This window comes from Sander lucioperca, chromosome 6 (genome assembly GCF_008315115.2).
Source record: "Sander lucioperca isolate FBNREF2018 chromosome 6, SLUC_FBN_1.2, whole genome shotgun sequence".
In the NCBI taxonomy this organism is placed as follows: Eukaryota; Metazoa; Chordata; class Actinopteri; order Perciformes; family Percidae; genus Sander; species Sander lucioperca.
The window spans coordinates 30864005-30890274 of NC_050178.1; the positions used below are offsets into that span (position 1 = coordinate 30864005).

At 41.1% G+C, this 26270-nt stretch overlaps 2 protein-coding genes across 10 annotated transcripts in view; both read left to right on the forward strand.

The window, feature by feature from the left end:
* The first annotated feature begins 299 nt into the window (after positions 1 to 299).
* atf7b (activating transcription factor 7b) lies at positions 300 to 8777 on the forward strand. Of its 4 annotated transcripts, none has more exons than XM_031321238.2 (13): positions 300 to 430; positions 1487 to 1548; positions 2093 to 2131; positions 2502 to 2598; positions 2776 to 2903; positions 3040 to 3177; positions 3729 to 3886; positions 4292 to 4388; positions 4515 to 4634; positions 5192 to 5341; positions 6304 to 6492; positions 6608 to 6713; positions 6854 to 8777. In XM_031321238.2, the coding sequence occupies exons 1-13, from the start codon at positions 322 to 324 to the stop codon at positions 7087 to 7089; spliced, it is 1629 nt and encodes a 542-aa protein (XP_031177098.1). In that variant the 5' UTR covers positions 300 to 321; the 3' UTR covers positions 7090 to 8777. The 4 variants fall into 4 exon arrangements, with proteins under 4 accessions (XP_031177098.1, XP_031177104.1, XP_031177120.1 ...); XM_031321244.2 differs by having other exon boundaries at positions 3040 to 3165; XM_031321260.2 differs by having other exon boundaries at positions 301 to 430; positions 6827 to 8777.
* Positions 8778 to 11012: 2235 nt separating this feature from the next.
* dip2bb (disco-interacting protein 2 homolog Bb) overlaps positions 11013 to 26270 on the forward strand; it is a 44945-nt gene continuing 29687 nt past the window's right edge. For 5 of the 6 annotated variants that reach the window (XM_031321179.2, XM_031321199.2, XM_031321186.2 and 2 more), the window contains exon 1: positions 11015 to 11297. In XM_031321179.2, the coding sequence (XP_031177039.1) occupies positions 11213 to 11297 (85 nt within the window). In that variant the 5' untranslated portion in view covers positions 11015 to 11212. Of the gene's footprint in view, positions 11298 to 26270 lie in introns of all 6 variants that reach the window. The other variant, XM_031321210.2, reaches the window with a different exon arrangement.

A 26270-nucleotide genomic window follows, 5' to 3' on the forward strand; every position in this document is an offset into this window, starting at 1 on the left:
ATACGTGTGATCTGTCAAGTAACCGTCCGGAAATAACCTTAACATTATGTAAAAGTTGTAGGCATATTTAGCTTAGAATCTTGAGTGAGTGTGTCCATGAGATTTCAGTGATGTGTGTCGTGACACGGACACAACGGAATAGCATTTGTATAGATATGAAGCAAAGCAAATGTGGTTTATGAACTCAAAAATCGAAGGATTTGGAAAGATTCAGTTAAAATACAAGTAGATTCGGCATCACGTTCACGTCCCCCCCCACCCCCAACGTCGATCTTGTTGCATAATATTCTGGCCTGTTTCAGCTCTCGCGGTGTTTTGCTAATGGAAGTGTCAGGGTGTCAACAACAGTCAGGCAGTGCAGTAGCAATAGCAGCAACAGCACTGCCCGGAGCAGGGTGGGGGGGGAGTCAAGAGGCTGTCTCAACGTCGGGTAAGTTTAGTCACATTTCGGATAATCTACCGTAAAATGTGATATTTTGCGAAGTATATTCAGTCAATGTTCATGAAACGTGATGTTTTCATAAGATCGTAGGTTGGTTTGTGAGCACAGCTTTCGTAAGCATTAGCGTGCTAACGTTAGCACAAGGTAAGAAACGAAGCTTCGATTAGCAGTTAGCATTAGATGAGATAGCTAGCTGTGTTGTGACTGGTAGCTATATTGTAATGTCCGTTTTGCGGGGCGTATCCGGTCATCCGTTATCTGTTATTAGTTACCACGATGTTAGCTTCCGCGTTCGTTATAATGACACTGCTGTCAGGTTTCGAAAACAAAATATGTCGGCGTGGTTAGCAATAAGGTTATGCTAGCTTAAGGCCCATCTCTAATAAACTCACAGCTAGCCAAATAATTGGCACTTAACCTGTCCACTGTCCGTAACCTAAGCCACCAAACTAGCTGAATAGCCGAACGACCTCGACAGTTGATAGCCAACTAGCGCCAATGCCGTAATGACACTGGGGTAGGTTGCATGGTAGCTTGCTTTGGCTCTACTGCCTCATCGTTCCCGTTAAGCGCCAGCTAGTCCCCGAGTTTCCCAGACCGAGAGCAAAGCAGATGTTCCAAACAGGCCGACCGTTTTCGGCCTGTTTACCTCCTAACCAGTTGTCACTAGGACGTTTTTCTACCTTCTTGGTGACAGGTGAGCAAATGCAATTAATAGCGCTAAACTGATTGTAGTTATCAACTGGTGCGTAGCAGTCATGTTATATAGACTGATGCTGCAGGTTGATACATTAGCAAGTTAAAACACAAGCTAGCTAACATACAGGAATATTAATAGACAGTGACATTAGAGTATTTTCTGGTCAGCCAGTTGCTTCTGGGTAATCGTTGTCAGTGGTTTAAAGCCAGAAACATTCAGCATTCAACCCTTACTGTTGATACATTGTGTCTAAGTAACTTTAGCATCAGCTGTTTGAATGCCTCCATATGCATACATGAATACAGCTGATAACAAGTTGCTCTGTTATTTGCTCTCTTCTGCAGAACATTTGTCTGAGATGGGGGATGATCGACCTTTTGTATGCACTGCCCCTGGATGTGGGCAGGTATGATTTCTGAACTCAATATTTTATATGCATACCTCTATAACGCCCACTTTCACTCTCTTTACATTTTACACCTTTGATTACGCAGCCCAGAAATCTGAAACAAATCATCGCCTCTTTCTTATTACATGGGCTCACTGCAATTTAGCTAACAAATGCCAACATAGTAGACAGTGATCAAGCCCTACCTCACTGTGGACCATCTGCACAGAAAGCAGGTGTTATCATTAATCTCACATCATCAGTTCTTTTGATGAATTATTTGTCAGAAACACAGACACACTGAGGCTACACTTATGTTCTTTACATTAATACTTTATTGTTCTTATCTGCTGTTGTAAGGTGAGGTGCAGGGTAGCTCAGAGGAAACTTGAGGAAGACAAAACATCAGACTGGCAGGAAGGTGTGCTGGAGAAATAGGCAGACTTGTATTATTAGTCTTCCAAAAAACACAAAGGGAACACCTCTTTACTCTGCTCAAAACAGTTCTGGTGCTGCTCCTCAATAACCAGTCCATTCTCTCTCATTCCACTCACATATATAGCATGAGAGCCCACCTCTCCAGTTCAAACTGGCCTATCAGGTCAGTACTCTAGAATGGAGAGTTGACAAGGTTAACAACAAATATACATTGGGTTTTTTACTTGCTCATATTAATAAGGGCTCAATTCATTTTCATCATGTTAACATCAACACTGTACATTTAGAATAAAACAAGTTATGTGTACATTCAGTAATTATCTTAATTAGTTGTCATTTGATAACACATTAATGCAATGCTAAGTACAATTCCTTGTCTTTGTCAATTGATATTGGAACTATAAATCAAATAAAGAAAACAAAGAAGACCTTGTGTGAGTGAATGTCTACATTTTCTAACAAAAAGGCTTAGCAACTAGTTAGAGAGGGAGTTGGTGCTGCCTCACATTTGCTTTGTTGTTGTTGTTTTGCAGAGATTCACGAATGAAGACCATCTGTCGGTCCACAAACACAAACATGAAATGACATTAAAATTTGGTCCTGCCAGGACAGACTCTGTTATCATTGCAGGTAATGACATTACCATTTACATTAGTATGTGTTAAATGAAGCAGAACAAGAGAGTAATCAATTTAATGCTCTGAAGACCTGTATTGATATACTGCAGTGATGTTTGTTGGGAAGGACACAATTCTGTCCTTTTAACCTCTTGGCTAATATTATATGCTCTCTTTTTTTTTTTTGCAGACCAGACTCCTACACCCACACGTTTCCTGAAGAACTGTGAGGAGGTTGGGCTATTTAATGAGCTAGCCAGCTCCTTTGAACAGGAGTTTTCCAAAGCACACGAAGACGACCAGAGGACAAAACACCCGGTGAGAAAAAGAATGATTGCACACGTTAAATGAATGGCAAACGTCAGGTCATCGGATAAAAAAAATAAAATAATATGACCATTTCATTATTTTAGATGATCTGAAAGGGTATATTCATCTTCTGCTCTCTGCTCAGGCTGCACCTTTACAAACGCCGTCAGAAGTAAAAAATGAGGATGAGGGTACTTTACAGGTGGATTCTTCCTCTCCCGGAAGTCCAGATTCCTCCTCCAGCATGTCAGACAACAGTGGAGACTCAAGGGTGAGAGGCAAGGTACAACACATTGCCACAATCTGTGCTTATGTGTGGCTTGCAAGACTTGACTAAAGGCCTTTTTACAGTCGCCGCAGCCGACCTGTCGCGCGCCAATGTGACGTCAAAATGACGTAGATCTTGTTGAGCAAGTCTCTCTTGTAAACTTACTGGGTTAAGATGAGTTCTTTTATGGTGAATGAAAGGCTTGATCCGACGAAGTAGGTCATCGAATCAAATCTAAACATTGACGTCAATGCTGCTGCCAGTTCTGCCATTGTTTACCTTTTTCTTCTTCTTCTAGTCCGTAGAAATAGCAAAGTCGGTAGCCTTTCCTCATTAGCAACACCTCTGTTCAGGAGAAGACTGCAACTATTGTCGCGACCACCACGCACGAGTATAAATAGTTATGGCGCTCCCATGACGTCACATTGGCGCGCAACAGGTCGGCTGCGGCGAGTATACCGGACGCCTAAGACTTGCCAGTTAAACATCAATTATTGGTTCCCTTTTTAAGCAGACAGAATGCATTATTTATGGGAAATATATGGTACTGTTTGATTTGTCAACAGGAGATTGTGACAAAGCCTGTGCCAAGCTCTGCCCCCACTCCAACCATCGTGCGTCCAGGTTCTCTTCCCCTTCACCTGAGCAATGACGCACTACACCCAACTCTGCCATCTCCAACATCTGTCATCACGCAAGCCCCGCCCTCCAACAGACAGCTTGGGTAAACTACAGTGTGTTCCTGTTGTCTACATTTCTTGAGGCCTGGGGCGCTATTTGTAAAACATCTTAAAACTGAAGTAGTTCCGAGGAAAATGTACATAGAAAATATCGGTGTTGGGGAGTTGTTTGATATTAGCTTGGTGGGAAAATGAAGCTCTGAATAAGTGGAAAGATTTATTGGCTATGAGATTATTGGCTATCTTATTGTCAAAAAGTTTTAGATCTGGTATATTGCAAGCTACAAATAAGGTCATGGCCATCACTGGGCTCCTGGGTAGTTGGTGATATTGGTGCCACACACCTTGGCAAAATAAAATAATTTGTGAACCTGACTCTCAATCTGTATTTTGTCAATAGGCACAGAAGGAAGGAGCAGCCATTAACAAGTATCTGATTATGTCAACAGCTCCCCAACAAGCGCGTATCCACTGGTGAGGCACCTCCCCAATGGGCAGACAATCCCTCTCCTGCCCAGTCCTGTGCAGATGACCTCAGTTATATCTGTAAGTCATTTTCAAAACTTGGAACAAATCTATAACAAATGATACTTTTTTTTAATGATTTTTCTTTATATTTACCATATTCTGTCTGTTTCTCTCTCGCTCTTGTGTATTTGTTGTAATGCGGAGCTCGCGAGGCCAGTGAACTCTGTGCCTAACATCCCTGGGATTCCAGGACCTCCAGTTGGTGGGGCCAGCAGTGGCTCATCCTCCCCGTCTGGGTATAGTCTGCACTCTGAGACCAAGATGGTGAGATGGTTATTCATATTTACGTAATTTCGTAGCCTGCTGGCTCTGAAAAACAGTGTTAATTTATATAAACTCATTTTTTACATTTTGTAAAATAGTGATGCAAATTTCTAGCCTGGTTGACACCAGACCCTTCTTAGTTGTAACTGAGAGTGGGTCTGGGCAAGCTTCATCCACAGCCCATTTCCGAAAGGGCGTCACTCAAACGGACGCCGCTCAAATGCCTCTGGGCGCAATTGGATAGTCCTTCAACCAATCAGACCAACTTGGGGGCAGGGTGACTTAAATGTAAACAAAAAGCTGCTTGCCATCGCTGCGCTATCGTCATCGTGTAAAGCCCGCCTCAGCGGTTGTGATTGGTGCCTCGATTTGGAAACATTGGAAATGGGCTTGAATGGACTCTTGGCCATACTGACTTGCAGAGCAAATCTCAAATTTGCCGGAAGTTTGTCAGCGTTTTCCCAAGCTAGCAAATTTCACCACATGTAATACAGCACATTTTTAGTGAGCTTAAAGTCAAATGACCTACATGGAGTGTCGTCTGTGTGTCTTTGTAGCGGCTGAAGGCAGCTCTAAGTCACCAGGGCCCCGGAGCACAAGATGGGGCTGGTGGGGGGGCAGGATCTATCCCTGCTGTCCCCCAGAGACAGGAACACAGCCAACAGCCCACTCAAAACTCTGATGCACCATCACCTGCCCAACCACAGGTAATACACATGCTGCATAAATGCCTACAGTGTCCAGGGAACCTTTTATTGACATGAATGTATACAATGACATGGGTACCAGTCTCACCCCCTTAGCCTAAATAAGTATTTGGAACATATTGATCAAATATTGAAGATGGACTGCAGAGAGGCAGTTTATGCTGCAGAAGTAGTTTTGATCATTTTCACTTGATAAGACTGGGCTGCACTGTCTTGAAAGTGGTTGCCTTCTCTGGTAAAGTTGCATGTTTGGATTCACCTGGGTTATTTACTGGTATAGTGTAGTTTTCAGACACAGAAGCTTTATTTCATTTATTTTATTCATAACGGCAACTAGGGCTGCACAATATATCGTTTTTTTATCGGCACCGCAATATTAACTGGCGCAATAAACACATCGCGAAAGGCTGCAACATGTCGCGGAAGACGCTGAGAGATTTTTTTTGTTAGTTATTCTTATTCTATACTGATATTCTCTTTTAACTATCATTCTTTTTTAGTGCTGCCTTTTATATTCAAGTCAATGTTCAATTTGTTCAATAAAGGAATGTTGGAAATGATTTCCTTTCATTTATTTCAGATTCAACAAGGAATTTTTTGTTCTCTGCCAAAAACTCAAAGAAAAACAGAAAAACCCCGCAAAAAACTTCCCCAGCAGGCTGAGCTGTGCTCCCTGCTTCCACCGCCAGGGCCACAGTGCTATAGACAATGTTGTGTTACTTCTGAATGAAAGCTCACCTTTCAGCCCTACATACTGTCTCTGGGTCTGCTATTAGCCCATAGCACTCCTTTTTGTTCTTAAAACTACAAATGGCAAAAAATTTAAAACTTTGTATGCCTCATTGCGTAATGCTTGTGCCTTTTTGAGGAAAAGCAAAAAAATCATCAACATGTGCAAAACTTAGGTCATGCATGTAACCTGAAAGTATTCACTGCACTGCCTCCACCTTCTCATTCCCCAGGTGTCCCCTGCTCAGCCAACAGGAGGCCGGCGGCGGCGAGCTTCAGAGATGGACCCTGACGAGAGGAGGGAGCGCTTCCTGGAGAGAAACCGGGCCGCTGCATCCCGCTGCAGGCAAAAACGAAAGCTGTGGGTAAACTCTTTAGAGAAGAAGGCAGATGATCTTGCCAACATGAATGTGTCTTTGACGGTGAGTCTTCCCTTTTCCCCGTCACTCCATGGTTGTGTCTGTAATTTGAACATGAACACAGATTGGATCGTGCTGGAAATGATTTTGGGTGCTGTGTGTTCTGTGTTGCCATCAGAATGAAGTAAGCCTACTGAGGAACGAGGTGGCTCAGCTGAAGCAGCTCCTCCTGGCCCACAAAGACTGCCCGGTCACTGTTATGCAAAAGAAGGCAGCTTTCTTAGGTAACCATGGAGCTTACCAGCGAGCTTCCCACACTGTATCACTACTTTTGTCAGGATCCATCTATCATCTCATCCATCTAATGCATTCTTTTTACTCGCTCACCTCTCTTAAGGGTGAATGTTTCTTTCTCTCTCTCTAGCTGCAGGAGGAGAGGAAACCTCCAGGGATACTTCCAGTGAACCCATCGGCTCCCCAGCGGCAGTTATCCAGCACGGGCCGTCACCCCCCGCCTTGGCCTCCAGTCCAGGGGCCACCATCAACGGGCTGAGCGTCCGCGCTGCAGAGGCGGTGGCAATGTCGGTCTTGGCCGGCATGGGATCGGGTCAGCCGGGAGGGGTCGTCATGGCGATGCAGTCGGACTCAGCCCCAAGATGATGTGCTGACGCAGGTAGCCAGTATAAACTCGAGTGGCGGCCGGACTGGTGCAAAGCATTTGAAAAGAGGGACCCGCCCTTAAACCCCACCCCAGACTAAGATATTCTCGTCCTCTCACAGCCAATGATAATCACACAAAGACACGGCACAGTGCCTCCGTCAACCCTCCAGTCCCAGCAAGGCTCCCCGTTAAGAGACGCTTTGTCACTCTCTGTATATAAATATGAATAACACGCCGGACGCTCACTCTGCAGGGTTTGGGGTCATTTCTTGTTCAGTCGTGACAGTTGGAAAAGGTTTTAGATTGGAATGAAAAGTATGAATGACAACTTTTTAATGTCAAAAAGTTTATTTTCATTTATCTTACAAAATGCAGCTTTAGTCCAACTTCAGTCCCACACGTTGGCTGTGATACGGTTGGTTGCTTTCCAGGCTGACAATTTTACTTGTATTTTTCATTTGTATGAAGAGATTTTTATGCCTGATACTGGTCTTCGACATAATGTTTGATGCAGTGAAAGTACGGTGAGAGATTGGCTGGCTGATTTCAGGAAATGGCAGCCTGGAAAGTTTTTCTTTATGCTCTTTTCATGTTTATGTTTTAGTCTGTCCTTTAGTTCTCTGTCTGTGTTTCCCTTTTGAGTTAATTCTCCGTAAGTACACATGACGGTTTAGTCAGCCGAGTGCATAACAAACCAAATGTGTACACAGTTTACCCTGTGAGAGTGTGCCTGACTTTGTACCATCAGTTTTAACCTATTTGGAATGGATGTCATTACATTAGTTGTGTATGTATCAAACCCTTTTGACTGCATGGAAGGCTGAAGAATACCACTGTTTGTTTGTGCTTCATCATAATATCACTGTTTATCGATCTGCTTTTCTTCTGTTTTAAAACATCAAATTACTGATACAAAAACGGTCCTTGTTATGGAAGGATTCCATCCTCTGTCCTAATGTAACACTCTTGAAATAGTTAGCTTTGGAAGTCCTTTAAATGATAATCAAATATAATAGATTTTAAATCATTTACCCTGGCATTTTAGTTGAGGAAAAGAGAGCAGTGCAATATATTTTTCTATTGAATATCAATGTTCTTGCATTTATTTGTCGTGTGTAGCCCAGCCACTGAGAGGGGTTTGGTCCATTTCGGTTGAAAGCTAAAGTTATGAGGTGAGTGAGAGAAAATGTGAAGATGAGTATTCTTGAATGAATGTTGATTAGTGCACATCTGTAGAGAATTACAGATGTTCTAGTCTTGGGTGCTTTCCTACATTTGAAAAGCTGTCTTGTATCATGAAGTCAACTTCACTAGTTGTGCAAGGTGCTTCAGATTATTTTATACCGCAGTGTACTTCCACAGCTATCATGTTTATTTCCCTTGTCACTCTGTTGTTTTTTTTTTTTAAATAACATGTCATTGTTTTAACATGTTTATTTTTTTCTGTGAGCATGTCAGGCTTTTTTTCCATCATATGATTAGGTTGTCCCTTTTTTTATTTTGTTAAAGAGCTTAGATGTTTTTATGCGTTTAACACAGGTTGAACCACATGAAAAAAATGTCTTTGATATCTGTATGAGGAGAGTTTGTCAAATACTCAGGCTTTAGGATGGGAAAAATACTTGTGTATAGTCTCAACTAATGAATAAGTTGTCTCGGGCAAATAATAAAATAAATTAATGAAAAAGAAATGCTCATCAGCATGTTTATCCCCAGTTTGCGCCTCTCGCGTATTTTCCGCTTTTCCGAGAAAAAAAAAATTAACCAGAGGGTTGTTCAACAACATGTACCACTGTCCTAAATCCAAAATCCTTAAAACTTCTTAAATTAATTTCTTTTCATACAAAAAAAATATATAATTTGACTACTTACTTAACTACAACTACTACACCCTGTAACACCCTGCAGTGCCCTGCTACGCCATGAACTACTACACCTACTATTTTTGGTCATAGTTCCATTATCTTTATTATGACTATTATTGCCACTGTTCATCACACCCCCAACCGGCACCGCCAGACACCGCCTACCAAGAGCCTGGGTCTGTCTGAGGTTTCTCCCCAGGGGAGTTTTTCCTTGCCACTGTCGCACTAAATGCTTGCTCTCGGGGGAATTACTGGTATTGTTGGGTCTTTGTAAATTATAGTGTGGTCTAGACCTACTCTATCTGTAAATTGTCTTGAGATAACTCTTGTTATGATTTGATACTATAAATAGAATTGAATTGAATTACTACTAATTCCTTAACGTGATTAACTCTTTTATCACTAACTCTGCACTTCCCCTCAGCTTGGTGAAGAGTTTTACATGTAGCATCTTCCTGCTCATTCTTTTAGTTTTACGTCCACAACTTAACTGTTCAGATTCAGTCTCACACCGCTCTCATGGTGTCATTTGGCCTAAGCAGGCAGCTGTTTTCGGCATAAAAGCTCTTAAAAACCCATCGTACACTTGCTGCCCCAAACAGCAAACAGACAGTAACAACATGTTTGTGAACATAGTGGAGCATTTAGCAACTTAAGAGCCAGATATTTCTCTCAGGAGTTGGCGAAGAGCAAAAACAGAACTAAAAGGAGTGTGAATACTACATGGCCAGAAATGTGACTGCATATGAATGATAATGTTGCTCTGTATCTGTTGTACACATCCAGCAGATACATAGCATGCTGGATGTGTAAATAAGCAACTGCATGCTAACAGGTTTGCTATTTAAATTTTAAGTTGATAAAATGTCAGAGTTGTGTTTACAGCTTCTTTCCACTGCCTCCTTGTGGCCACAAATGCAGTTTTTATTTAATGATTAACAGTTTTTTTATTTATTTTTTAAACTAAACACAAAACGTACAGCTCACAACATAAACACACACCCCGAACTCCCCCTCTCGTTCTCAACGCTTCCTTAGACAAAAATTAAGACTAGATGAAATAACATAATATGCAAGACAATACGATAAAATAATAACAAAATAGACAACAAACTGCAAACCAAATAAACATTATGTATATGTGATAAAACAATACGCACTTAGTATAGCCTACTCCTCTCCCGGCTTCTTAGAGCCCTCCAGAAAGCTTAAGTACTTTCCCCCATTTTCTAGTGTAGGCATTCAATCTTGCAAACCGTTTATATGATATTTTTTTAAACGCTGCCACTCTAGTCATCTCACAAGCCCACTCCTGGATTGATATATATGTGTATATATATATGTATATAAACTATTTTTATGCTTTTTTGCATTCAATAAATTCCAGTGTGAATCAATTTATTTTCATATGAAAAAGTGCCAGGGGAGGATCCCCTGGGCAAGTGAGTGACTCACTGTGAGTCCGTACAGAAAGCCCGGAATGTCCTGAAATCCTAAAAAACGCCCTTGCATACACCTGAACTATGCAGGACTTCCTGCTGCTGCAGGTTGTTTTTATCTAATAATATTTATTAACTGCCCCCTGACTTCATGTCATTTTCCAAAAGTGCCACCTGGCAAAGCAAGTTGAGTGTCCCTGATGGTTCGGATAATAAAACTTTTTCATTTTATTTCAAGTTGTAGGCTACAAATTTAGCGCTGACATTTCTGGCTGCCATATTTGTTTGGTTGGCAGTACCGTTAAATATATTATTTTGTCTTTTATTGTGCAGCAGACTAAATCAATAAATCCAGGTGGTTGTAAAGATCTTTTTTAATTTTTTTATTGTGAAAATACATCCAGAACAGCAGTGAGGGTTGTTAAAGGACTTTTAAGGATTTTTCAACGCTCACACTGAGGTTATCTTTCGGAAAATCGGAACTGTGATTCCGGTCTTTAATGGTAATTCATGAGAGGCACAGACTGGGGCTAGTTTCCACCTGAGGGGAGGGAGGCAGGTGAGGAATCTGGAGGAATGCAGCTGTAAAAACACAACAGCAGAGGGAGCAGAGAGTCTGCTTTTTATCCACCGTCCTGTCATGTGACTGACTCCTCAGGCGAGTTGTTCATCTCCACAGTCATGGCGGTGTCGGGGAGTCACGAAGATGGAGTAAACACCACCACTTGATTTTGTGTTCTTAGCTTCATGAATGCTGAACTGTACTTGCCGTCAACCGAGATATCGCAAACATCCCGCAGGCTCTTGTGCTTCCAACGATGGCCGACCGCCGCGTTGATCTGTCGGCTCTGCCTAAAGAGGTCAGGGACCAGCTGGCGGAGTTGGATCTGGAGCTATCCGAAGGTAAGGTATCCATACAGTGCGTTTAATAGTTTGAGCCGCGGCGGTAAGCAATGCAAAACTGTGGATCTTGAGCATGTTTACATGAAATCCTCCGCAAACAGTCGCTCTGTGTCAGCTGGGTGAGACTCGGTGCTGCTGCAGCGGATCCGGACACGACTACAACAAATGATAAAAAAAAAAAACCCACTGACCTCCTTTTTTTAAGCTGTCATTTCTCCATCAACTATCCTTGTTGCTTTTATTGTACATTAACGAATTTATTTGCGTAGTTTGCGACACACTTTATGAACAAATGTGTGTTTATTTTAGTAATCTGGCATGTTTAGTCTTTTCTATCTCCTCCATGTTCTTATTTTGATTCACATTATTTGCCTGCATATACTCATCACAGCTATTTAAGCATATAGCCTACACTCCTGAGGAAAATGGGTCAAGTTTGTCATCCCAGACGGCCTGTGTGTGTGTGTTTTTGTGTGCAGACATCAGTGGACACTAAATGATGCTTTGGCGCCTCCGATACTCCGCTGCTCTCAGAGCCTGAACTCTGAAACTGCAGCAGATATGGGAGGGTTATTTGTTTTATACGAATTACTGTGGGAAATGGGGAACATGGCTGTTGTGCAAGTCTCCTCCTCACACTGTGAATCACAGTGCAGCAGCTTGATTATTGCTGTGCAGCTCTCAGGTGCTCGGGGGTGGATGAGTAATGTTATGTTTCCCTTGGAGAGCCAAGCAGCGGGGGTGCATGGGCCACTAATAATGCCTCAGTCTCCTCTTGCACCACAGACACACACAGATACCTGGCACTGTCCTGCCCATGTAAAAGAACAGGTGAAACTAAACATCACATGAGAAAACCCAGGTGGAAACAGCCATCATTACTGTGCACTTGTTCAGCCTATTTTATTCATTTTAGTTAGTAACTAATAATAATAGTAACAGAACCTAGTGTCTGGAATATTTTTGATATTTTTACATTTACTCTCATTCATGACAAGGCAACAAATCTTTCAGGACATGTGTTTAAAGATTTGAACAGACAAACTGTCAGTGTTACCTGGACAACCGGCTGTGGATCTCAATGATTGTTCCACCTGTCACTTTTTCCACTTCAGTATCTTACAGTACAACCAAGCTCAGGCCTCTAATGTAAACTACAATATGTGAACACTTGTTGTTAAACGAAGCAATAGGCTACCTATTGTTTGAATGTATCAGTTTACTTTGACTGCATGTCATTCATTATACAGAGTGGGGCCATGCTATGCTTTGACCTGAGCTACTGCAGAGTTGAGCGTGTGTTGTGGTTATTAATAGACACCAATTAACTGTGTGATAATGAGACTGGATAATGGAGGAGGGGATGTTCACCCTGTGTTTAACTCACTTGACATGGGTGAAAGGCAGTGGATGATGGGAAATCACTGTGTAATCAAGTGTACAATATGGAATACGGTAATTGTAGATTAATAACAATATTTACCCTACGCATTACTCAGTCATTTGTCAGGGATGTAAGGCAGTTACAGTAACCGATTAATTTACCTGATGTGGATTATTGTTTGAGCACTGTGGTATTATTGCAAAAGCCCTTGTTTTGTTTGTTTAACGTAATATTAAAAATGTGTTTAATGCTACGTCATAGAGTACAAATAATGAGCTTTTGAATGTGAAATGGTGAGTTTTTGAATCAAGTCTATAGTGAAAATATATTATAACAGTCTAGAGCCAATTTAGTATCTGTAATAAAACGAGTAGATACAGTCAGTTGAAGATTTAAGACTGAAAACTAATTTCAGTTTTATCTTTTATTCACTTTGTAAAACACACAGGTTTATAACTGGATATTAGGGCTGCAACTTATGATTATTGTCATTAGCAATAATTATTTCTGAAGAAAATTGTCAAAAATGTCCATTACATGTTCAATGCCCCGAAGGTTCCATCGTCAAATTGCTTGTTGTGAAAACAGAGATGATTACTCAATTTATAAAAGTTGTCAAGATTTAATTTTCTGTCGAAAATCTGAAAATTGGACTAATCGTTTCAACACTACTGGTTATTTTTGCAAAGTAAGAGTAAATGAGAAATCTGTCATCTAATCCAAGTCAGGTTTCTTAAGTAATTCCCATCATATGTCTTATCAGGTCTCAAGGTAATACAATTGACTCGAGTCAGGATTGAGTTCAAGTCTCTTTATAGTCTTCAGTGTTTCTGCTGTTTAACAGCTTGGAGACAGCTGCTGCTTTGCTCTGGTCAGATGGTCTCACTGGAGCAGCTGAAGCCTATTGACAGAACAATCAGACATGAGGACAGTCAGATTCATCTGTGATAGTCTTAATGTTTTTGAGTCTAAAGTGTGAGTGTTAAGGTGACACCCCCAGAGTGACTGAACCTCTCCTGAGGACGATGGCTCCATCATTTGTAACTTTAGATCACAGACAACGTTTTTGCTAATAAAAAAGGCCCGGTGGTATCCAGATGCCCTGCTCCTGTATCCACGTCTTCTAGCCTAATGATGTGTGTTCGCCGTCTGCTCAACGCTGACGGGACAAGGCGAGCAGCATCTGGCTGCCCAATAAGTTTGAAACCTTCTCATGGATATCTTTTACATGGCAACAATCACCCCATTGTTGTCCCGATACATGGGATGCATCAGCAGTTTTTTTCCAGAGCAATTTGTGTGTGTGTGTGTGTGTGTGTGTGTGTCTGTGTGTCTGTCTGTCTGTCTAAGTGTGTGTGTATGTGAGAGAGAAAGAGCAACTCCACCTACTACTACCCTCCCTGACTGTAAGGGCACTAAGAAAGCCATTGAGGGGATCAAAGACTTGGTGATTGAGCTGGACTGGAATTTAGAGCACTGAACCACAACAGTTTAAGCTGCTCAGCTTGGGAGTGTGTCGGCATCGTAGTATCTGCAGCTCCTGTGTTTACATTGAGTGTGTGACAATGACCACAGATGATTTTCTTATACAGATGCTGTTCACAGAAGACAACAGGCAGTGTATGGTATCGATCATGTGTCTAACACAGTAGAAAACAGTCAAGTACTGAAAGTTGGCAATACATGTCAGATTCATTTTATTCTTTCATCTAGTCAGATATGTACTGATTTGTATTATCATTTTTCCAAATGTGGACTGTATTTTATTCTGCAAAGTTATTGTATGGCTGCTTGTGTTTAGACAGCATTTAACATTTGAGAAGTTTGGCTTCTTTTGTTGTGAATGAAAATGAAAAAAAACATCTTGTAGATATTCTTTAAAGTAGGGTTTCTCCAAGATTAAGACTGCGTTCAGACCAATTTGAGCACACAGCCCTCTCATTCATTTCAATGGAGCCAGTACGTCAGTGCAGCAATGCTACATACTGATGTTTAGCATGTTCATCTTGGTTTAGCGTGTTAGCATGCTAGCATGTGCTAATTAGCAGGTACAGCTGAGGCTGATGGGAATGTCGTTATTTTGCAGATATTTGGTCATAAAGCAAAGTATTGGACACATCTAAATTCTGCCCTGATGGTGGCGCTAGAGAGCAACTCAGAGTATCACCGACGTTGAAATTCATTTTGAGGGGAACATAAACGTCTGCACCAAATGGCACGGCAATCTATCCAACACTAGTCGACAGACCAACAGGCCGTCACTGCTGTCCCTAGAGCCACTAGCATGGCTAAAACCATATTGGTGTTGAAACTCGAATGTCGTATTGACACCAGTATCGATACATTTCAAATGATACATAGCCCTACTCATAACCTATGATTCATGCCATTTGCACAGTCCCTGTCAATGACTATAAATGTATCACATGTTCAGTCAAGTCAACAGCTCTTCACAGATTGCATAGCTAGCCTACATGTAGTCATTTTCTGTACTCCTTAATTTGATTGCTGTCTCGCTCTCTGCTGTAACTGCCCGTGCTGATAAGTGGATGTGTGGATATTCTAGTGACTAACATCCATCCTGCTGCCTGTCTGCTTCTGCTGCTGCTGTGGAGAGGCAGGTTTTCCATACTAAAAGAGAGGGAGGGAAATGAGAGATTACGGTCCTGCCTGCGTCTCTCAATCTAGGTCAGAGCATCAGGGGGCAACATGCCTGGCTCATTTAGCCTGTGAGTCACTCTGGGCCAGGACTGCTGCTGGGGATCTCTCTCTCTCCCACCCACCTGACACCACCACTGCCTTCTCTCTATCTGTCAGGCTGCCGTTATTCAACACTTTACTTATTAACAAGTCCATAAAAAAAAAAAAACAATGCATTAGCCGACTTTCAATAAATTTCAGCTTTACAACCTCGTCTGTGGCACTCCGCCTCAAGCCCATTTGTTCAGATGTTAATTTTTTAAAATGGTTCACAAATATATTGTTTCTTTTTTTATTTCCTATAACAGCTGGGCACTGACATTTCTAGCAAACATTTCTCAAAGAGGAGTAAGTACTGCAGCCTTGGATTAATATACAGTTAGTGCACTAGTGAGTATTTATGGAAGCTGGATGATGTCTGTGGGATCTAGAGCTGAAACAATTAGTCGATCGACAGAAAATAAATCAGAAACTAATTTGATACATTTGTTGTCATTTAGCAAAAATACCAAACATTTGCCATGTGAGGATTTGATGCTTTTATTTGTCATAAATGATAGCAAAAACAATGAATTGAGAAAATAGTCTGCAGATGAATCAAAAATGAAAATAATTGTTAGTTGCAGCCTTAGTGGGAAATGAACTACAGTGCTTATAACAAAGGAACATGTCACCCAGTAAAAAGATTTGGCCCACTGATTTTTTGGATAACAGTGGAGGTCTATGGCACAGAGGAATAAACTGGATACATAGACATACTGGATACTTGTTAGTAGGATCAGTTCATTGCTAGTTTTCATCTTTTCATGGGATTTTTTGACAATAAAAAAAAGAACAATATCACCAAATGTATCCTTAAGGGCTGATGGGCTCTGGAAAACACTGGGCTGTGTGTGTGCCATGCTTACGTAAGTAGTTATTCATGCATGTGTTTACACGCAGCATTGACAGGGACAGGAAGCATGCTGATTTAGCGTATCTATTTAGAAGCTCATTAACTGTTGCAGAGGAGCTGATCTCCAGTCAGTGCTTCAGGCCACAGACTTGGTTTTACACCACAAAAAGAGGGTTTCTTCTGTAGGGCTGGGTATCGTTAAAAAATGTACGATACTGGTACCGGTTCCTGAACGATACTTTTTTTTCGATACCAATTTTTATAAAATAAATAAAAAAGAAATAACATTACGGTACAAACCTTTTTAATTTATTTTTAAACAACATTTTTAACACCTATGTGACGCACACTGTAGTCAAGCCTCTCAAAATACAACAACACACACACGTGAGCCCCGTCTCTGTGCGTAACGTAGAGTTTTTCCTGCATGCCTCAACAACGTGTAGACAGCCAATCACCAGCATAATTAGATCTTGGTAGAAGCATGCTGCATGCTTATTGGCTCACCGACGCTGATGAGATTTACTTCTCGGGTATTGAAATTTGGTGATACTCAATACAATGGAGGAAATTCGGTTGGTGCCTAAAAGTATCGAAGTTCGATACCCAGCCTTACACAGAAACAACACAACAGGATGCAATTGTTCTCTTCTTATATTTTTGGAAATGAATTGGTAGTATTATATAACACCATGTGTGTCTAATTTCACCGTGCACACACAAACACTGGGGATGCATTGAAGCCTTGTATACAAAAAAGACTAAATAATTTAGATGAGACTCAAGTGCACACCTCCGCACAGACACGCACTGTCAGCTGGGTAGCTGAACCACCTCACCTCCAAGTCAACAGTGACCTGCATGTGGGCTGTCAACCTCTTCTTGCTTTAAAGCTGTGCTTTACTAAACCTTCTGGTATTCGAATCAACCTTCCTCTGATCTATTTGTTCTCTTACATCTACAGCTTGTAGCTAAAAGGATGGAAAGAAATGACAGTGCAGGAATAAGTAGTGGCCAGGTCACTATGCTGTTCACTGAATTATTTATTATTAAAAAATGCCAAGTGGAAGTAGTATGTGCTTCTGACTGCACCAGTGAGTCCTCTGCCATTTCATCAAAGTTTCTCTCTAGCTTACATGTTAACAGATCGCGCTCACTTGTACGTGAGTTGTGAGTGCTAATGAACAAGGGTCGCAAGTAATAATAATTTTAATTGTCAGTGCGTTAATATTTCAGGAAGTCATATAATTGGGCTGACACAATTAGTTGATTGACAAAAAATACATTGGCTATTAACAATTTTGATCACAGTTAAAATCTTTTCATCAAATGAAAATGTCAAACAAATTGAGGATGTGCCTTTTTTTGTTTTGGTATCGTAAATTGAATAATTTGGGGTTTTAGATAGCTGGTCGACACAAAAGATGAGGGGCATCTTCCACTTTTGTCTGATTTGATTACTTAAATAAATGACTGGCAGATTTGTCAGTGATAATTATATAATTGTTTGTTGCAGCCCTAATCAAAATGTTCCTGACATCTTCATATTGATTTTTTGTTTTGTCTGATCAACAGTCCCAAACCCAAATATATTCAGTTAACAATGAGAAAAGAAGTGAATTCTCACATATGAGAAGCTGAAACCAGTGAATGTTTAGCATTGTTGCTTGATAAACAACTTTAATGATTTGTTGTCGATTAATTATCTGTAAATTGAATGACAAACAGGCTTCCTTTTGTAAATGTAATATAATCTCACTCTTCATTTCTTATTGCTTCGTATTGCATTCCATGTGACCGCCCTCATCGTATGGCGCTGTCCTGTATCGTCACCATGGTTTTACATCTCATGTTCCCTCATGCAGCACCACATGGGTCTGGTTTCTATGGATACGGACCATGTGGTGCCCCCACACCCTGCCCCCAACCCCCCCGCGTACACAAACACTTTCACTTTGTAAATTCTCCATAAAGCCTTTCCAGATTACAACAGCCAAATGTTGGAGCTGCACATACAGTTACACAATTGAGTGCTGCTAAGCGGTTAAAACCATTACAGAGGAAACATGAGGTCTCTGTCAAAACTCGTCGACAAGCTGTTCAAAGGCTGCTCCAAATGTGGTGGAGAAATGTAGCTGTTTCTTGCCTGACAGTACAAATGTACAACCTGTGTGTATCCTTTGCAGACCTCAGTATCCCATAAAGCATAGCATGCAGGTCCAGGCATCCAGGCGATCCTCATCAACTCATAAAGTCAGAAAATATGTGACCATGTTGTATTTTCCAGGTATCTCAGCTCAGGTAGTTATTAATTTAACTAATAAAAGCCAGTGAAGGTATCCATCCTGGTAATAAACCTGGACATCCTGTGATTTTATGAGTTGATGAGGGGGACCTCATCAACCTCACCAACATTTTATGTAGTTTTTCTACTTACTGTAAAAGCTTTACATTCATTTGTGTAAATGTCTTTTCATCCACCTATTGCTCCTGTTGCAGTTAGTGGTTTTGAGTGTCATCTCTTGATGTTTCTTCCATTTTTTTTCCCCCTTATATGCTGTGGTGTTTTTTAAATAGTTTTTTTCTTGTCGTTCTAGAGTGGTTGGGCAGGAACCATTGCTATTGTGGGCCTGTAAAGCACACTGAGACATTGTAGGTGGAAGTGGGCTGTACAAATTCAAAAAGACTTGACTGTGGAATCTGAGATCTCCTTAAGTGACAGAGACAATGAATAAGTCTCTCGAACTTTACAGGCAGCATTTTACACCTTTTTCTCCATTACTTGGTAATTTTATTTGATAGTAATAAAAAAAAACAAAAAAAACAATACATACCACAGAATGTTTCTGTGCTTCAGAGACATCCATATCACTTGGTTTACATATTATCCCACAGGAAAATATGCTCTTGTAGGTGTCATGTTGCCAACGTAACAGCTTTGCCACTAAGTGTGTGTGTGTGTGTGTGTGTGTGTGTGTGTGTGTGTGTGTGTGTGTGTGTGTGTGTGTGTGTGTGTGTGTGTGTGTGTGTGTGTAGTAGGTGTGTCAGCCACCCCCTCCTCTTTCATTTTGTCTACTGTGCACAGAGAAGAAAAAAACAGAAGGTGGAAGGGAGGCACTGCCTGAGTCACTTCTTCTTTTCAGTTAACTGGATGCACGTCTTTGCTCTTATGCTTTGTAACCCCTGTCATTACTTCTACTGGCCCTGAAGAGGGGTGTGTGTGTGTGTGTGTGTGTGTGTGTGTGTGTGTGTGCGTGTGTGTGTGTGTGTCTGTGTGTCTGTGTGTGTGTCGTCACTCCCTGTTGGAGTTGAGTTTAATGAGTGTGTGGAGTGAAACATTAATCATTCTGTTACCTGAGTTGGGCACACCCTGCCTGGTACACCAGAAGGAGAGAATCACTTGAGACCTGCAGAGAAATTGCGTGTGTGTGTGTGTGTGTGTGTGTGTGTGTGTGTGTGTGTGTGTGTGTGTGTGTGTGTGTGTGTGTGTGTGTGTTAGGGCTTCAGGCTTTTTTAAAGCACTTCTTTCACTCACCAATACCTGTAATACCAGTTTTATTGTCTAAGTCAATATATGTACATGCATATCTTTTCCTTATGAACTATAATGCATGGTGAAAGAATAATAACATTAGATTCAACTTTATTGTCATTGCACGGAGTACTGGCACTAAAACAATGAAATGCAGTTTAGCACCTAACCAGAAGTTCAAGAAACAGTAGTATTATACATAATGTCTAGTTGTAATATACATAATAAATAATATAGACAGTAAGGGGTGGATATGAATATGCTGGATATATACTGTACAGTATTAGCAGTAAATAAACAGTATCGACAGTGTGTAATGAATACGTTAAGATATATACGGTATAAACAGCAGAGCATATGCAGCAGTATCAGTAGGCAGTGTAAGTATTAAGTATAAAATATAAAGTGCAGATTGTACTGTAAGTACAAGTTATGCTAATTATAGACATTATATACAGAATAAACAGCTGGAAGAAATTATATGAGTATTGGTGCATACACAGTCCTGGTGAAATTGTTCAGTGGTTGGGGGTAGGTACAGTATGTGTTGGTCAGGGTTGGAAAAAAATGTTCTGTCACTGAGGAAGATGTGTGTTGGGGTGGTGAACTTAGGGCAGCCCCCCCCACAAACAACAGTCTCCTCAGAAAGAGAAAAGAGCCGTAGAAAAATAGACACTGGTGAGCCTTCTTACCCCTCAGTCACATTAGCTACAAGAGACAGGGACAAAGCGACAGGCTACCATTCATTTCAATGGGAGTGGCCGTTTTACCAGCGACAAGTGACGAGCTTGCCGCTGCCACGAGCAAGGCAGGGCCAAAATAGACAAGAAGTCTATTTTATGCAAATGCTGAGCGATGCGACAAAGCGACTGCCGAATCAGAATGAAGTCAGCGTGAGGGCAGCGTGATGTATGTACGTTGGTTGTTCGAGTTCAGCTCGAGTCGAAGAAAATCATTCAAGATGAAGTGACTTGTAAGACCTCTTGCAGATACTAAGCAATAGCATGCTACTGCTACTGGGACGTGCTTGAAGGTAGCACCAGAGAATTTCTGTTTACTTTTGCCAAACAACCAGGAGTAGGCTAGGCACGCCCAGGAATGCCCATCAAGCGAGTGTGTGTCGCTGACTTTTGTAGCTAATGTGACTGTAGCGTTAGTCTCGCATTGCCGCTACACAGCGCTGTGGAGTAAGGTCTGGCTACACCACAAAAAAATCTCTCTGGGTTGTTTGCATTTTTTTAAACCAATCACAATCGTCTTGGGCGGCGCTAAGTTCCGGATGCAATCATGGCGGCTCTGCAAAATGGTCTCGGGAAGGAACTTGTTTTAATTGAACATTTGCACCCCGCTAAAGAAAGTAAATTATTAAATGAAGTTAACTGTTCATACAATACAGTAACATGAGCTATTTAAATTAGCTGGATACATGGTTAAAAGTAATTTGCTCTTACCAGTGTGTACTTCATCCACATCAATCCCGCCAAAACATCTCAGTTACATATATATTGGCGTAAACAATCATGCATGAAAAAAACAAGCAGGCCTGCCTTATTGCACAATTTAAAATGTTATTCAAAACAGCGTGTGGCTTGCAAGCTCGAAATTTGTTGTTTTCGTTTTTTTGATTTTGAGAACAGCAACGAACAGAGAGCGGAAGGTAAGGAACAAAGCCAGACATCTGGCGAGTGAGCCACACCTCGGATGTACTTCCATTGATCCAGACTAGCCATCTTGACCAGTGTTGAGGGTCCAAGAGAGGTCCTCAAAAATATGGACACCTACTAATTTATTGTCATACTGACACCATTCCCTGTCAACTGTCTTGACCTAAGCAATGAGAAAGGGACGTTTTGGAGCATTTTTTAAGACTCTTTGTGGTAAGTTCAAAAATACCAAATAATATGTTTTTGGGAAAATGTGTATAAAATGATGCACAGAATATTTGATGCAATGATGCCACCACGAAAATGCACAGATGGTTTGAATGTTTCACACAGTCTAAACATTAGAGCTTGAATGAAGAGCTGGAACAAAAGTGTGACATAAGATGATTTTTCCAACTATAAAGCTACCTAAAGGGAGATAAGAGTAAAATGGTGGATGCTTAGGGCATTAATAAAGATTTAAGTTTTGAATGTGGTCTATGCTATCACCCTAAAAGTCAATCACACATTAACCTGCGTGTTGTTGTTAACACGCTTGGAGTCCCGTTTCGACATGCACAGTGAACTGTCGGCTCCTCCCCTGAGATTTTTGCTCATTCACAAGCACACAGCAGGTATACACATGCATTGACACACACCTGACATGCCACATTATGTAGATAAGATATGATCCCAAATGTAATTGTCAAATCACTTTTTATTTTGACTTTATGCTACACAATGACCTTAATTGTGAGGACGGTGTGTTATATGACAGTTGACTCTCTTATTTTTATATATATATATATATATATATATATATATATATATATATATATATATATATATATATATATATATATATTTATTTTTTATTAAAAAAAAAGAAAAATAGCTGGATTTGGTAGCAGGAAAACTTTGTCTGAGGATGCAAAATTGAATACTGGAAAACATGACATCCTCCCTTACAGGCAATGTGTGTGTGTGTGTGTGTGTGTGTGTGTGTGTGTGTGTGTGTGTGTAAATATCAAAACCCCCTCATAAAAATAACACAATTGTAATAATTCACAACAAATGCAGAGATGGCACAGTACCACACAGAGGGGGCCCATATGTCATTCTTTGTTCTGGAAAATGTTAGCCTTTTGCCTGACACATAACTAAAGTCTTATAACATTTGAAAGATCTGTCTTGGAGCCTAACATGGTGTTGTGTGACATCTTATCTTCAAATCTTGCTGAAATTGTCGGTTTTCTGTGAGATAAAAGCTGGAAGTACCTGTTTTCCCCGTAATAATTTAACTTGTTTGGATCATTTTCGCCGAGCAGGTGTGTTTAAGCTGTTATTCTGAAAAAGCAACTGAATGAGATGTGATGAGGGGGAGGAAAAAAGCAGGGAAAGAGAATAGAGGTTGGTAGCTAATTACTATTCAGACAAAGTGCCCGTGGGGTAGAAGGAGAGAGCAGTCTCGCTGCAATTCAAATAATCTGAGGCTAGCGAGTGTGAGAGTGTACGGGGCTGGGAGAAGGCACAGCTTTGATGTTTCTCTCTGCACATTGTGGAAAAATCAAACAAACGCTCCGAGGTGAATGAGACTTTTTCACCAATGCATTTGTCAAACCGAGACGAAAGAGGAGAACTGTGGCAGCTTCGTGCAAAGCCGGACTGTTGCACTTGTCACTGAAATGGTTTGATTGTGACCTCCACCATCAGACAGACATGACTGGGTCACTGTGAGAAAGTGAGTTAACAAGTGAGGCCCTCATCACCTCAGCAGAGCTGTGCTTCGCCTCATAAGCAGATCTCTTTGAATGTTTATTTGACTGTAAATTGTTAGCAGACAGGAACAGATTCTCGCCTGAAATAAGTTACTGCAAAAGAATAAGATTTATTTGAAAAGCACCTTTCATACACTAGATACAGCTCAGGCTTCTCAAAGTGCCCTGAATAAAAATAAACATATTATAAAGGCTTCTTTAATTTTGCTCATATTCCAGTTGCCAGTTTCGTCACATTTTCATTTACTGTATGATTGTGCAGCTCTGTTCACAGGTAGTTCACTGATCGGATGCACCCCTTTAAAGAGTTTTAACTCTTCAGTTCCCACTGCTGGAATCTGCTTGGATCTGATGATGCAACCATAAAAAAACATCTATTTCAAATCATCCAGATGGACGAGTGATTACATTGAGATTCATTTAATGCCACGTCAGCCCCTCCCCCATCACCGACTCCATAAACCTAACCCTCCCTTATCTCTCTCCCTGTGTGTCTTTCTGCAGAGAAACTGCCTGTTCACATGAACTAAAAATAAATCATGTGACTGAGCGAGGCCAACTGTACCGTTCATGCATTACTTATGGAAGTGTTTGCTTTTTCTCCCTTTTTTCCTCAGAAGTCCCCGAGTAGATATTGTGTTGAAGTGGGCTCTCAGGCGATGTCCTCTAAACATGAGCACTCTCATTTTTGTCAGCTCGTCTGTGTAATTTGCTGACATGTTGCTGGGTGCTAAAGAACTGTTATGGATGTAAATATGTTATAATTAAAGCTTAGATGACCAATCAGTGTTTGAATGTAGAGTTGGATCTGTGTTGTGTCTTTCGTGGAGTTGTATCGAGATGATACGATCATACGTTATTTTGCTATTTATTACTGTCCACAAGTAAAGATTCCAAGCAAATTGTGTTAAAAACTATCACAATTAGTTTTTGTTTTTAAAGTTTTTTGTTTGACTTGTGTGAAGACTATTTGTTGGTATATATTTGCCATCTGGTGATATTTGTACATGCTTATAATTAAGGCAACTGACCATTAATCCTATTAATAACAATAAAAATGTTCTCAGATCTGGGAACACAACATTTCTGTAAAACAGAGTTACGACAGGGTAAGAAACACAAGTGGTAGGACAGTCATGCAGGTTTTAAACAAAGTCCAAGGTTAGCGGAACTTATTTCAAAGACCAAAAAAGGTGACTAGTGTTCAGATTTGGTTTTATGTCCATATAAAGTGGTTTAGATAATCTGGCAATTGTTGAGATTGAAAGCCCATTCTTGACCTGAAACAGCAGTTGACACAATTTCATTACAAGGTCCATTTAGTAGCTCTTCTGTAGCTTTCAATCATAGCACATTATCTTCCTCTGTAGATAGAGTTTGCCCAGTTGTTGTGGAATTGTAGATCAAATTTAAAAGTTCATTCTTGTCTAAACTGTAACCTCCTTACAAATTGTCTGATTGTGGGACGGCTCATGTTTTCTGGCCAAACCAACAATTAGACCAAAGTCGTAGTAAAGCAGAACTGTCCTTTTCGTATTGATATATTTTTATTAATATTGTGATGGATAAACCTATATCGCCCAGCTCCCAGGGCTGTGCTATATGCAGTTGTTCACCTGTGTCAGTGTGCCAAGAACATCCTCATCTAATCTCTATTGTCCTCTGTGGTGTAACTGGGAAGAGGCGACACCAGTGGCATACAGCTTTAAGCTTTCATCACTGTGTGTCTAAGCAGCATAATTTTTTAATCAGGGATTAACTATCAGAGCTCCAGGAGATGATACAACTGCAAAAGAGTCACAGATGGTCACAAAATGGGATCACCGGTCACACTGGCCAATATCACACTGAGTGGAAAGAAGCCAGGGTTACTACACAAACAGTGGAAGTTTAGTTTTCTGTTTGGACTTTTTTTTATACAGGACTTTTTCACTTATACATACTTTAAGTAACTGTGTTATCGAGCCATTCTTAAAGGTCCCATGACATGGTCCTCTTTGGATGCTTTTATATAGACCTTAGTGGTCCCCTAATACTGTATCTGAAGTCTCTTTCCCAAAATTCAGCCTTGGTGCAGAATTACAGCCACTAGAGCCAGTCCCACAATGAGCTTTCCTTAGGATGTGCCATTTCTGTGTCAGTAGCTATTGAGGAGGAGAGAGGGGGGGGGCAAGGTGGAGGGTGGGGGTGTGGCCTTGACCAACTGCCACTTTGCTCGTTTGAAAGCCATGATGTCTCTCTCTCATGGGTGAGCCAAATTCTCTGAACGAGCAAAGCAGAGAAAGGGGAGGTAACCTTGCTCCTTATGACCTTATAACCCTAACCCATAAGGAGCAAGATTCCAGATCGGCCCATCTGAGCTTTCATTTTCTCAAAGGCAGAGCAGGATACCCAGGGCTCGGTTTACACCTATCAACGTTTCTAGCCAATGGGGGACCATAGGCAGGTTGGGGGAACGCATATTAATGTTAAAAAACCTCAAAGTGAAATTTTCATGCCATGGGACCTTTAAAGTGTAACTCTTCACAAAAAGACCCTAGGTTGCATTTTGGCGAGAGTTACGCTTTAATGATGAAGAGTGGACAGGGCAGCCATTGGTGGACATACGGAATAAAGTGCAGGCTCTCCAGATGGATTTTTAGTCTGAAAATCTGATAGCTTTGCCCACAGAGGAATTTGGCAGAGTAACTGCATAGCTTTAGGGCCAGCGGAGAACCTCAGTCGGCCTCTAGTGGGGTGGAGGAAGATGCAGATTGGCTGTCGGCAGGGGGGACTGGAGGGACATTTTTCTCTTCTAACACTTGTGAGTGGACATTCCTCCTCTTCTGTCCTCTGGATGCACTGTCACTCACCCCAGTCAGTTCCTCCTCTGTGCTCTCGTCCTTTTCCGGTTTTCTCTGTGTGTCTCACACCTTTCCTATCCTCAGCTTTCACGCCTCTGTTTTCTCTCTGTGTCTCTGAATCATCCCATCTCTTGCCCACGCTTCCGTACTTTTCCAAATTTAGTCCTGCCTTGTTTTTCCCCGTTTTGTGGCGTACTC